The sequence below is a fragment of the Theropithecus gelada genome, chromosome 1, assembly GCF_003255815.1.
Source record: "Theropithecus gelada isolate Dixy chromosome 1, Tgel_1.0, whole genome shotgun sequence".
NCBI classification, from domain to species: Eukaryota; Metazoa; Chordata; class Mammalia; order Primates; family Cercopithecidae; genus Theropithecus; species Theropithecus gelada.
In genome coordinates, this window is record NC_037668.1 from 80,271,470 (window position 1) to 80,286,021 (window position 14,552).

Consider the following 14,552-nt stretch of genomic DNA (forward strand, 5'->3'; position numbering starts at 1 on the left):
TTTCTTGTCTATATTTCTACATGAAAACTCAATTTCAAATGCCAGAGAATTCCTTCATTTTCAAATCCCTCCATTTAGCCTCATAGTCCTTGGCCTCCATTTCTCCAACCAAATCACATGGGTGGACCTCATCCCATAGGAGATTCAGATTTTGCTTGATTTCTGACAGGATCCAGACTTATATGAAAGTCTCCATATGGTTCTAAAGGGCATCATAACAACAAGGCACTGTCCTGACTAATTATCTTCCATCCCTGCGGAAATGATGGCAGTAGACGGGAAGGTCAATCCTCCCAGGGCCTGTCCACACTGGCTTACCCAGATGCTGCTTGAGAGGTTTGTTTTTCCTAAATACACACACTCACTTTACCTAGATAGGTAAAAGTGTAGACACATAGGGTATCTACCTTTATTTGGTAGACCAGTGACTGCTAATCACTCCCATTTCATGTGAATGAAAGCAGAGGCCGCATGGTTCCTGCCTCCCTGAAAGGGAATCAAGAGCAGCAGTACCTCAGTCGGGCTTCCTCCAGCACACTGGCTGGCTCCTGGGCAGCCAGGCTTCGACTACGGATCTGAGGAGTGGCACAACGTGGCGTTTTAGGCTTGAGCTGTATTCAAAACAGAGAACATATTTCACAAAGAAACAGCAAAACACCATCCAGGACACACCAGCTAATGTGATTTGTGCTGATCTGATAACAGGAAGAGAGGTGGTGAATTCCTCTTAGTTCCTTCCTGGATAAAGGACCACGACTCTTCCTCTCTCACACCTTACATTGCATAAACTTTGTTCATCGTCCCAACACAGTTTCTGTTTTCTAATGTACATATAGTATCAGGATTTGTAACATTGTCAGTCTGAGGAAAGACTTAAGTTTGGATGAAATACTATTGAAAAGTAAAATATTATCTTGAAAGACAAGAAATGTTTAAGAAACCCTAACTACTCTGCCCAAATACAGAAGAGAAGAGAAAGCATAAACTACGTTTGATTCATAAAATCTTTCTCTGGGCTTACTTGAAGATATGGTCAAGCATCAGCCCAGGACTTCCATGGCCCACAGTGCGGGACTTGGAGAAACCCTGGCAGATTTTTCCACTCCAAACCCCCAGATCACTGCTTAGTCTAGTCTAGCAGCCCTCTATCTTCTTCCTTGCTCATGGCTTGCTGGAGCAGGCCTGTTGCTGCTTCCCTCATCTTCATGGAATTTCTACAAAGCATTGTCTCCTATGCGGCATTTCACTCTACCCACCCTCTGTTTTCAGCCTGGCTAGAGAAAGAACAATCTCTCCACTTCCTCCCGAGGCAGAACGCACTTAAACTCTATCTGTTTAAAAGGCTTTACAGGCTGGTGTGGTGATGCACGCCTGTAATCCCAGCACTTTGGAAGGCTGAGGCAGGAGGACTGCTTAAACTCAGGAGTTCGAGGCCAGCCTGGGCAACACAGAGGTGAAAGCCCCCTCTAAATTAGCTAGGCATGATGGCACTAGCTACTAGGGAGGCTGAGGTGGAAGGATTGCTCGAGCCTGGGAAGTTGAGGCTACAGTGAGCTGAGATTGCACCACTGCACTCCAGCCTGGGCAAGAGACAGAGCAAGACCCTGTCTCAAAAAAAAAAAAAAAAAAAGTCTACATTTATTGATTTTGGAGAAAACTGAAAAGAACTGACAAGGCCTTGCTGAGAAGGTATCAAGAAACCTGATGGGCTTCTGCCTTTTATTATGCTGAAGGTACCCTACGCCTTATATCCCTACTTTTGGGTTGGGGCGAGGAGGCACAATCAAACCAGAGGTCTGTTAGGAACCAGGACACACAGCAGGAGGAAGAGTGGTGGGCGGGTGAGCATTACCACCTGAGCTCTGCCTTCTGCTAGAGCAGCAGAGGCATTCGATTCTCACAGGAGTGTGAACCCTATTGCGAACTGCGTGTGCAAGGGATCTAGGTTGCACACTCCTTATGAGAATCTAATGCCTGGAGATCTGGGGTAGAACAATTTCATCCTGAAACCATCCCCCAAGTCCCTGCCATCTGTAGAAAATGTGTCTTCCACGAAGGGGGTCCCTGGTGCCAAAAGGGCTGGGGATGACTGATCTACTGGATTCCTTTCCCTGGAGACTTTTCTTTTTTCTTGAGATAGTCTCACTCTGACGCCCAGGCTAGAGTGCTATGGCGCCATCTCAGCTCACTGAAACCTCCGCCTCCCAGGTTCAAGTGAGTCTCCCGCCTCAGCCTCCAGAGTAGCTGCGATTACAGGCGCCTGCCACCATTAGCCCGGCTAATTTTTGTATTTTTAGCACAGACAGGGTTTCACCATTGTTGACCAGGCTGGTCTTGAACTCCTGACCTCAAGTGATCTGTCCACCTCGGCCTCCCAAAGTGCTGGGATTACAGGCATGAGCCACCGTGCCTAGCCGAGATTTTTCTTTGATTTCAACCCAAGCCAAATCACATCTTCATGTGGAGAAATGGACATCAGCTTTAGAAAGTCTTCTAATTAAGATTTCCCAATTGCGTTCCAAAGAATAAGATGCTCTCTCAATTTAACTTTAATTCAAACATTTCTCAAGCACACTCAAACATCAGAAGATCCTGATCTGAATACCTTTTCGGTGTTCTGCTAAAGTTCCACAGGAAGCAGAAAAGATGTCCATTGATCTCCTCCTTCCATCTTGCTGTGACACAATTTGTTACCAATATGTAAGTAGCACTCCTGGTTTCTCAGGTGTGTCAAGTGGGACAACGAAACTAACACCACGGCTCTGTGGCCGTACATGCGATACCCACTCTGCCAGTGCTCTGTGGGAGATGCAAAGAGGAGTGGGTCTTGTACTTCCCTCAGGAAGTTCAGCTCTTGGCCGTCTGATTCTGTACCGTAAAAGGGACTTAACTCAAAAATCACTCTCTACTAGATTCATTTTCAGTCCCAGTGTTCACTTAGGTCCCTTTCTCCATGAATATTCCACAAGGAATAGCATTGAATATAACAGACCTGTCCTCAGATTCCAGCTGTTACTAATCTGTGACCTCAGCATTTGTAACTTTTAAACTAAGAGAGGGATGCTTCGATGGGAAGTAAACCTAGTAGAACCTTACACTTTTCTTTGGCATCTTCGTGGGGGTATGTAAGGATGACTTCAAGGAAGATCGCAGGTTCCTGGACACAGTTCTGGGTGTTCTCCTGGGAACGGGTGGTGTGGAAGCCTCTTCTTCGTCACTGCTAGATTCTGAAATCTCTGCTGCTGACAGAATCTCTTTCTCTTCTTGGTCACTTTTACTATGACCTAGAAACCTAAATGGTAGGGACATATTTTTTGCTACTCAGTGTTCAAGTCTAAATAAGAAGAACTCCGTAACGTTAGTGTGGATTACAAGCATTGCAGGGTCCTTGTGACCAGACAACATGGGTGCTTGCTACTGAGACACTCTGTTAGGAGCATTATTTATATTATCTCATTAAACCCCTCAACAAATTTATGACATGTATATTATTATATTGTGTAGATGAGGAATTTCAGACTTAGAAAGGTAAATTTGCCTTCCCAAGGTTACACAGATAGTAAATGACAAAGCCCAGGTTCAAATTCAGATCTGTCAGAATCCAAGTTCATGCTCTTAGGCACCCCATCCCACCACCAGTCTTGCTGGACATGATGATTAGGGATGGGAGCCACCTAAGCCCCGGAAGTATTTCTTGCCCCTTCAAACTAAGACACTTATCTGAAACTTAACATAATTCCAGACATGCTAGGTAAAAGGTCAATTTTGTTGTTTTTTTTTGAGACAGAGTCTCGCTCTGTCGCCCAGGCCGGAGTGCAGTGGCGGGATCTCAGCTCACTGCAAGCTCTGCCTCCCGGGTTCACGCCATTCTCCTGCCTCAGCCTCCTGAGTAGCTGGGACTACAGGACCCCGCCGCCTCACCCGGCTAGTTTTTTTTGTATTTTTTTAGTAGAGACGGGGTTTCACCGTGTTAGCCAGGATGGTCTCGATCTCCTGACCTCGTGATCTGCCCGTCTCGGCCTCCCAAAGTGCTGGGATTACAGGCTTGAGCCACCGCGCCCGGCCTGGTAAAAGATCAATTTCAATGGATTGGCAAATAAACAATAAAAGAGGCTTTGAGAGATAAGAGTATAGATATCAGAGATGGCAGCAATGTTTCTCTGCCTGCCAAGGAGTAGTCTTACCGAAGCTGCTGCCTAATCCGGTTCATAGACAAGACAGAACTCTTTCTGCGGATATGACGGGGAGTAGAGGTGGCTTCATTCTGAGCTTCTGTTTCTTTTGCATCCCTACAAGAAATCACAGCGAGGTCACGGGAAGCAGTTTTGGACACCAGAGTGTCCAAAAGGCACTAGAAGATAGTCAAGTGGCCTGATTGGCTCCCAGTCTTTTTATATATACTTTGAAAAGACCAAACTTTCTTTTTGCTAAAAAGTTGGCAAAACATTATAACTAAAAAGTTATAACTGAAGCCTGACTGAAACCCAGAGTTCAAAGTCTGCCTTAAGCTTATTTAAATCAGACTCACCACCTCCCCAACTAGAAGCCAAAATATACTACTCCCAGGGAGAGGTGCTTGTCCTTTTTTGTTTCTGATGCATGTATGAATTTACTATCCACACAGGCTCAAGGTTAGCAGAAATGCAGCTGTATATTCAATATAAAGCATTTATTGAGCAACCTATTATGGAACAGGTGAAGTTTCTAGGTAGCAAATACTACAAATTGTAACTTCTGGCTTGTTGCATTTTTATTTGTACAGCAAAGTTTGTTCTAAATGTCTTATCTTTTTGTACAGTTTGTATTTGAGAATAGTCTCCAGTTAAAAAATGAGTCCTAGCCAGAGCAATCAGACAAGACAAAGAAATAAAAGGCATCCGAATTAAAAAAGAGTATGTCAAACTGTTCATGTTCACCAATGATACGATCATATACCTAGAAAACCCTAAAGACTCATCCAAAAAGGTCCTAGATCTGATACATTGCTGAAAGAAATCAGAGATGACACAAACAAATGGAAACACATCCCATGCTCATGGATGGGTAGAATCAATATTGTGAAATGACCACACTGCAAAAGCAATCTACAGATTCAACATATTCAATGCAATTCCTATCAAAATACTATCATCATTCTTCACAGAACTAAAAAAAAATACTAAAATTCATATGGACCAAAAAAGAAAACCCGCATAGACAAAGCAATACTAAGCAAAAAGAAAAATGTGGAGGCATCACATTACCTGACTTCAAACTATAACTTCAAGGATATAGTTACCAAAACAAAATGGTACTGGTATAAAAATAGGCACGTAGACCAATGGAACAGAACAGAGAACCCAGAAATAAAGCCAAATATAGCCAACTGATCTTCCACAAAGCAAGCAAAAACATAAAGTGGGAAAAGGACACCCTATTCAACAAATGGTGCTGGAATAATTGGCAAGCCACATGTAGAAGAATGAAACTGGGGCCAGCCGTGGTGGCTCATGCCTGTAATCCCAGCACTTTGGGAGGTCGAGGTGGGTGGATCACCTGAGGTCAGGAGTTTGAGAGATTAGTCTCTACTAAAAATACAAAAAATTAGCTGGGCGGTGGCAGATGCCTATAATCCCAGCTACTTGGGAGGCTGAGGCAGGAGAATTGCTTGAACCCGCAAGGTTGCAGTAATCCAAGATCGTGCCACTGCACTCCAGCCTGGACAACAAGAGCGCAACTCCGTCTCCAAAAAAAGAAAAAAAAAAAAAAAGAAGAATGAAACTGGATCCTCATCTCTCATCTTATACAAAAATCAACTAAAGATGGATCAGAGACTTAAATCTAAAACCTGAAACCATAAAAAAATCTAGAAGATAATAGGTAGGCGTGGTGGTTCACGCCTGTAATCTCAGTACTTTGGGAGGCTGAGGCAGGTGGGTCACAAGGTCAGGAGTTCAAGACCAGTCTGGCCAATATGGTGAAACCCCGTCTCTACCAAAAATACAAAAATTAGCCAGGTGTGGTGGCATGCGCCAGTAGTCCCAGCTACTTGGGAGGCTGAAGCAGAAGAATTGCTTGAACCTGGGAAGCAGAGGTTGCAGTGAGCCGAGATCATGCCACTGCACTCCAGCCTGGGCGTCAGAGTGAGACTCCGTCTCAAAAAAAAAAAAAAAAAAAAATCTAGAAAAAAGAAATTCTAACATTGGAAAAAGTCTTCTAGACATTGTTAGGCAAAGAATTAATGACTTAGAAAGCAAAAGCAAATGCAACAAAAACAACAATAAATAAATGGGACCTAACGATACTAAAAAGCTTCTGCGCAGCAAAAGAAATAATCAGCAGACTATAAAAAGACAATCCACAGAGTGGGAGAAAATATTTGCAAACTATGCATCCAACAAAGGACTAATATCCAGAATCTACAAGGAACTCAAACAAATCAGCAAGAAAAAAACAAATAATCCCATCAAAAAGTGGGCAAAAAGCCAGGTGCGGTGGCTCACACCTGTAATCCCAGCACTCTGGGAGGCTAAGGTGAGTTGATCACTTGAGGTAGGAGTTTGAGACTAGCCTGGCCAACATGGTGAAATCCCGCCTCTACTAAAATACAAAAATTAGTCGGGCATGGTGGCAAGTGCCTGTAGTCCCAGCTACTCAGGAGGTTGAGGCAGGAGAATTGCTAGAACTCAGGAGGCGGAGGTTGTAGTGAGCCAAGTTTGCACCACTGTACTCTAGCTTGGGCAACAGATCAAGACTCCCTCTCAAAAAAAACAAAAGGGAAAAAAAGTAGGCAAAGGACATGAATAGACAATTCTCAAAAGAAGGTATAGAAACAGCCAGCAAACATATGAAAAAAATATTCAACAGCACTAATTATCAGGGAAATGCAAATTAAAACCACAATGAAATACCACCTTATTCCTGTTAGAATGGCCATAATTTAAAAAGCAAAAAATAATAGATGTTAGTGTGGATGCAGTGAAAAAGGAACACTTCTACACTGCTGGTGGGAATGTACAGTTGTACAACCACTATAGAAAACACTGTGGAGATTCCTTAAAGAACTAAAAGTAGATCCACCATTTGATTCAGCAATCCCACTTCTGGGTATCTACCCAAAGGAAAAGAAGTCATTATATTAAAAAAAGACACACGCACACGCATGTTTATAGCAGCACAATTTGCAATGGCAAAAATATGGAACCAGCCTAAATGCCCATCAACCAACGAGTGGATGAAGAAAATGTGGCATATATTTATCATGGAATACTACTCAGCCATAAAACAATGAAATAATGGCATTTCCAGCAACTTGGATGGAGTTGAGACCATTATTCTAAGTGAAGTAACTTGGGAATGGAAAATCAAATATCACATATCCTCACTTATAAGTGGGAGCTAAGCTATGAGGATGCATAGGCATAAGAATGATATAAGGGACTTTGGGGACTCAAGGGGAAGGGTGGAAGAGGGGTGAGAAATAAAAGACTACATATCGGGTACAATGTACACTGGTCAGGTGACAAGTGCACCAAAACCTCAGAAATCACCACTTAAAAACTTACCCATGTAACCAAAAACCACCTGTTCCCCAAAAACTATTGAAATAAAATTAAACAACAACAATGAAAAACTGCCTTAAAAAATGACTGTTAAAATGTGGCAAAAAGCCACAGGAACCAATGAAATCCCAAACTGGATAGCAATGCAGGTTTGGGAAGTTGTCTTCTATAGCAATGATCCCCAAATAACAGCTCGGGTATATTGGAATCATCTGAATAGCATTTCCAAATATAGATTCCTAGGACCAGTGCTTGGAGTCTGACTCACCAGGTGTGGGAAGAGGCCTAGAAATCTGTATTTTAAGAAAGCTCCCCAATAATTCTGTGACATAGGTTTTTCAACTACTGTTCTAACTTTTTTGACTATGACCCACACACTTCACATGATGTGAAGGATTTCAGTTTGCTCTGTGGGTAATGTCCCTGGTCACCTCTTTTTGATGTTTTCTGGTTTCAGAATCACAGATGGCATCACTGAAGATTTCTGTCCCCCTCTGATAGGGGTAAGTATTCTCTCCTCTTTAATGTCTATGGTTCTCGAAGCTGGAATTCGGGTTCTCAGGATTATGCAACGTTTGGGTGAAGCCTCATCATCCTCAGTATAACAGAGTCCAGTCTCTCTGGTTTTCTCTGGGGCTTTCAGAGCTGGAGACAAGGTCTGAAGTTTATCAGGCTGAGATCTCTTAGAAGGTGAGGTGATCTCCGAGAAGGCCACTTTCCGTTTCATTCTTCCTGGAGAATCCAAGGAGGCACGTGAAGTCTGCTGGGACATCTGAGGGTTACCTAAGCCCAAGATAAATCACCACAGACAATGTGTAAGTTTTTTACCTAACAACATACAAACCCGCAATCTCATTACAGCCAAATTCTGCCACCGAGTTATACGTAAAACATGAATTAGCTATATTTTTAATCATTCCAGGCTTTCTTTCTCCAGCTCGGGTAGCTCTAATAATTTTTCATCTCTCACCTAAATTTTAGGAGTGATTTTCCTAGTTAGAACCATAAGTCAACTTTTAAGTCAGCTTTTGCAGATAAATGGGATAAGTCTTCTCTCATCTCTAACAGGTTTCCCTGAAATAACCTATCAGAACAGTGGGTCTCAATTGGGGTAACATCACACGCCTTCAATCCTAACTCAATGACATTTGAAGAAATTTATACTAGAGATGCTATCAAGTAACAATGATTACTTGATAGCACAATAACCCAGATTGTATCTGCCACTGGAGAGAAGTGGGGTTCCTGGGAACAATCCACTGGGTTCTGTGAATACACAAAACTGTGTGGAATTGCTCCTCCCTCACGAGGACCACAGCACCAAGGACCCCAGCTGCCCATTTGCAGATACCAACTGCGCAATTAAAAAGGCAGGCATGTGATGGGGGCTAAGGTTAAACAAAAGTTGAATAAGGCTCAACCCTGGTTCCAATACACAAAACACTCTAGTCTAACGGATGATATACAAGACTGCCTATTATATTATATAAAGTGAAATAAGTGTCCAGAAGCACATGAGTGCTCATAAAGATGGCTTTTGAGATATACCTTGAAAGAAAGGTAAAATTTCAACAGAGTTGAAAGATGAAGAAGAGAGGACATAAGGGAAAAAAAAAGAAACCCCCCCCCCCCATTTCTTTTTTTTTCTTTTTTCCGTTTTTTGAGACCGAGTCTCGCTCTGTCGCCCAGGCTGGAGCGCAATAGTGTGATCTCAGCTCACTGCAACCTGTGCCTCCCGGGTTCAAGCGATTCTCCTGCTCAGCCTCCCGAGTAGCTGGGATTACAGGCACATGCTGCCACGCCCAGCTAATTTTTTGCATTTTTAGTAGAGACGGGGTTTCACCATGTTGGCCAGGCTGGTCTTGAATGCCTGACCTCAGTTGATCCACCTGCCTCGGCCTCCAAAAGTGTTGGGATTACAGGCATGAGCCACCGGCCCCAGTCAGCCCCTTCATTTCTGAAGGTGGTATTACAGATTAGTTAATATTTTTGCAGCATTTTCTGTTTTGTACTTTACATTCAGTTCCTAAAACACATAGTGTACTATAGAGCTATCAAGAATACAAGTAACTTATACTTGAAGAACTTGACACCTACACAAAAAATTCAAAAAGGATGAATGACTATATATAACAAGTGAGGATGAGCTCTCAGAAAGGCTGTGGAGTGAGTTTCAGATACATTGTAAGGGGAAAAAGCAAGTTGGAAAAGAATATATCCAGTATGCTACCCTATTGGTAAGAAAATGAAAAATAAAAATATATGCGTGTCTGTACATAGGTATACATATATGCATACACATCTGCTGATTCTTCCAAAAGGAAACATACGAAAGATAAACCAGAAAGTAAAACAATTAATTAACATGTAGAAAGTGGGGTAAGCAGGGTGGGAAGGCAAGGAAAGGAGTAGTGCTTTTCTAGGTAGATTTAAGTAGTTTTGACTCGAATGATATTAATGTTTCACATATTTAAAAATTAAATAAAAAATGGGTGAAGTCTTAAAATGAAACACAAACTCTGATAGCTGGGCATGGTGGCTCATGCCTGTAATCCCAGCACTTTGGGAGGCCAAGGCGGGTGGATCACTTGAGCCCAGGAGTTTGAGATCAGCCTGGGCAACATGGCAAGACCCTCTTGCTACAAAAAATTAAAATAAAATTAGCCAGGCATAGTGGTATGCACTTGTAGTCCCAGCTACTTGGGAGACTGAGGCAGGAGGATCATTTGAGCCCAGGAGGTCAAGCCTACAATAAGTCATGATTGTGCCATTGCATTCCAACCTGGGTGACACAGCAAGACTCTGTCTCAAAAAACAAAAACAAAAAAACCCAGAAAATAGAGCCAAGTGCAGTGACCTACCCTTGTAGTCCCCGCTACTGGGGAGGCTGAGGCAAGAGGATTGCTTGAGCTTGATCACTTGAGTTCCAGGCTATAGTGCACTATGATCACTAACTCAATACTGTCCCATAAATGAACATTTTTATCACATAATCCTTTAGCCCCAGTATTGCCCACTGTGATCCCTTCCACAACTTACTGCCAAGCTCCAGCCTCTTCCTGGCTCTTGGGGTAAGAGGACGGGTAGGAGTTTGGCGAGATTTGGAGGCGGAGTGCCTTGATTCAATCCTTTTGGCCACATGTTCTGCTGGGGTCCAAGAAGGGCTTTCTGCACTCTCACTCTTTGCTCCCACGGGCTTCTGGCACTTGGCTGCACTCTCTTGTGGTTTATTCAACTCCGCAAATAGTTCTGAGGACAGTGGCCTGAACTTCTTCTCATTCCAGGAGAGTTTCACAAAGAGAGTCTTCTCATTTTTCAGATTCGTCGGTACCACATCCTTTGGGGCTAAAGGTATCACCTGAATTCAGAAGTACAGGTAAGCAGGATGAGATGAGCCCCAAGACAGCCAAGGAGTATGCCATCAGAGCTACAATTAAAAACATTTAAGTCCACATCTGTACCTAAAATGTTACCTTTCCAATCTAAAGAGGCACAGACATGGCATAACATACTGCTAGAAAAACACATAAGAATAATGAGTATTTACTGAGTATTTACTCATTTAATCATTAATGGCTTTAAAGACATCAATGAAATATATAAATTATTCCTTTCATTTTAAAACATGTTTATTGTTCACCTCTCAATTCCTATTATTATCAACCTAGTTCAAATACGCATCATCTCCCTCCTGGGTTATTTTCACAGATTCCTCCTAGCTGATATTCTTATACCCTACCATTGCTTTCTTTTCCAGTCCATTCTGTTCACCTATGCCAAGTTTCCCCACCAACTTATCTAAACATGCTCTCCTGCTCAACAGCCAATAATGACTCCCACTGTTGCAAGACCAAATTACTTAAACTACTTTTTCAATGCCTTCTAAGATCTGGCCTCCCACTGTGCTCCTGCCCAGATGCCCCAAGCCCTGTGCCTCTCTGTGTATACTCATCCTGCTGCCTCAACTTCTGCCTCTACCTCACACTCCTTTAGCTTTCTCTTCTTCGCTCATTTAACTCAAAGATAAATTACAATAATCACGCCAGACGAGAGTCTCTGCCCTAACGCTCAATGAACCACAGAATCAGCATACAATCACACCTCACGCCACAACCTAATCCCATGTTGGGGAGCCTGAAGTCACTTCAGGAAAATCTCATAACCAGTGACTTACTTCAGCATGCAAACCAGTCGCTCATTAGCACCTGATTTATTATGAAATCTTGTCATACAAATTTGTCTGTAGCAACTAGCACTCTTTGTACTGATTTATTCAACGTGCAGTCCTCGTTTAAGCCAGCATATTCAGCCTCACAATGCTCTACGCATGCCACAGTCATAGCTAAATATAACATCCACCTGACATACATCTGCTAATTCCTGCTCATCCCTCAGGTCACAACCCAAATGTCACTTCTTGCAGGAGGCTCCTAACACATGATATGTGCTCTCAGTATATATTTGTTGAGATGAAATAGACAGGCAAGCACAGAAGATGACAGAAAATAATATATTCCCCATGGGGTAAATTAGAGCCGGTAATATTTCTGGGGTCATGCAGTTCAGGAGGCAGACAGAAATAAGCTTCAAGGTAGAACCAAGGATTGTGACATCACCTACCCGAACAAGGCCAATGATGGTCTCCGCATTAATGTTGTTGTCACAGGCCGGGTAATCATACCAGAATATTTCCTGTGCACCAGGCTTCCGGCCCAACAAATGCCGTTTACAGGCAGGGACTTCACAGAATCGGACAAACCACTGTACTCGAGCACGTTTCTTATGAGGAGGATCAGAATCTAGAAGGAATTCGGTGGAAAGGGAAAGGTTAAGACAACTCAAGGACACTTTACTGGGCAATTCCTATGTGCCAGACACCGTGCTTAGCCCTTGACGTGTGTAGTTTTGTTTTTTGTTTTGTTTCGTTTTTTCAGACAGTCTCTGTCACCCAGGCTAGGGTGCAGTGGCCCCATCTTGGCTCACTGCAACCTCCGCCTCTGGGGTTCAAGAGATTCTGCTGCCCCAGCCTCCTGAGTAGCTGGGATTATAGGCCCCTGCCATCCTACCTGCCTAATTTTTATATTTTTAGTAGAGACGAGGTTTCACCATGTTGGCCAGGATGGTCTCAAACTCATGACTTCATGTGATCTGCCTACCTTGGCCTCCCAAAGTGCTGAAATCACAGGCATAAGCCACCATGTCTGGCCAACATTTTTCTATTTATTTTTTTGAGACGGAATCTTGTTCTGCCCCCCAGGCTGGAGTGCAGTGGCATGATCTCAGCTCACTGCAACCTCTGCCTCCCTAGTTCAGGAGATTCTGCTGGCTCAACCTCCCAAGTAGCTGGGACCACAGGCCCCTGCCACCACGCCTAGCTAATTTTTATATTTTTAGTAGAGATGGGGTTTCACCATGTTGGCCAGGCTGGTCTCAAACCCTTGACCTCAAGTGATCCGCCCGCCTTGGCCTTTCAAAGTGCTGGGATTACAGGAATGATCCACCGTGCCTGGCCCAACATGTGTTACCTTTTTTTTTTTTTGAGACAGTCTCACTCTCACTCTGTCAGCTAGACTGGAGTGCAGTGGTTTGATCTTGGCTCACTGCAAGCTCTGCCTCCCAGGTTCACGCCATTATCCTGCCTCAGCCTCCCAAGTAGCTGGGATTACAGGTACCCGCCACCACGCCCGGCTAATTTTTTTTTGCATTTTTAGTAGAGATGGGGTTTCACCGTGTTAGCCAGGACGGTCTCAATCTCCTGACCTTGTGATCTGCCTGCTCGGCCTCCCAAAGTGCTGGGATTACAGGCGTTAGCCACCACACCCGGCCGATCTTTAATCCTTCTAATAACCCTACAAGGTAGGTACTACAGCTATCCCCCTTTTCAGGCAAAGAAATCAAGTGACGAGGACCTTAAAGGAGTTTGTCAAAGGTCACATGACCAACTGCAGCAATCTAATTCCAGCCCACACACCCGCTCTTCTGGGGTTGCTCCATTTCCTAATGGTGCTATCAGCCAGCAAAGGAATGACAAAAAGGCCTCTGAGAGGAGCTACTCTAAATACAGGCAATGAACAAATAAAAATCAGTGACTATAAAGACAGAATCAAACAGTAGCAAAACAAAAATCCTACAAAAAGTTGGTCAGGTGTGGCGGCTCACGCCTGTAATCCCAGCACTTTGGGAGGCAGATCGTGAGGTCAGGAGCTCGAGACCATCCTGGCTAACACGGTGAAACCCTGTCTCTACTAAAAATACAAAAAATTAGCTGGGCGTGGTGGCGGGTGCCTGTAGTCCCAGCTACTTGGGAGGCTGAGGCAGGAGAATGGCTTGAATCCAGGAGGCGGAGCTTGCAGTGAGCCGAGATGGTGCCACTGCACTCCAGTCTGGGCGACAAGAGCAAGACTGTCTCAAAAAAAAAAAAAAATTAGCTGGGCGTGGTGGCAGGTGCCTGTCATCCCAGCTACTCGGGAGGCTGAGGCAGGAGAATTGTTTGAACCCAGGAGGTTGAGGTTGCATGAGCTGAGATCGCGCCACTGCACTCCAGTCTGGGCGACAGAGCATGATTCTGTCACTCACACACACACACACAAAAGAATTACAGCATCAACCACTGAGATGACTTCTGGCAAATGCATGCTTGCAATCTTCAGCTTTATTATTACCGCATACGATTTGCATCACTCCACACCAGCAATAGCTCCAACTGAAAGAACACTCACTACTGCCATCATCATCATCTCTTCTCTTCTTAGCTTTCTTCAGAGAAAGACTAAAGCCATCCAATGGAGCACCAAGAGAGGATTCTAGAATCTATACACCGAAAACTGTGATTCTGATGTGCTGCCTCTATTAGACATTAGTTTGATGAGGTTTTTCTCCATACTTCAAAGTATGTCAAAGAGAAAGTATGTCAAAGATCCCCCTTATCTATGTGCAGTACTCTCCCCTTATCTGCTGAGAGTATGCGCCAAGACCAGTAGATGTTTGAACCTGCAGATACTGCCACTAACC

The 14,552-nt window shown here is 43.7% G+C and overlaps 1 protein-coding gene across 1 annotated transcript in view; it reads right to left on the reverse strand.

The window, feature by feature from the left end:
• The window catches only part of ORC1 (origin recognition complex subunit 1), a 31,798-nt gene that overhangs the window by 13,064 nt on the left and 4,182 nt on the right, over positions 1-14,552 (reverse strand). Inside the window, exons 4-9 of the mRNA XM_025391254.1 lie at positions 12,162-12,340; positions 10,581-10,899; positions 7,973-8,330; positions 4,185-4,289; positions 3,097-3,292; positions 514-611 (exon numbers count right to left, since the gene is read on the reverse strand). Of these exons, the coding sequence (XP_025247039.1) occupies positions 514-611; positions 3,097-3,292; positions 4,185-4,289; positions 7,973-8,330; positions 10,581-10,899; positions 12,162-12,340 (1,255 nt within the window). The remainder of the gene's footprint in view (positions 1-513; positions 612-3,096; positions 3,293-4,184; positions 4,290-7,972; positions 8,331-10,580; positions 10,900-12,161; positions 12,341-14,552) is intronic.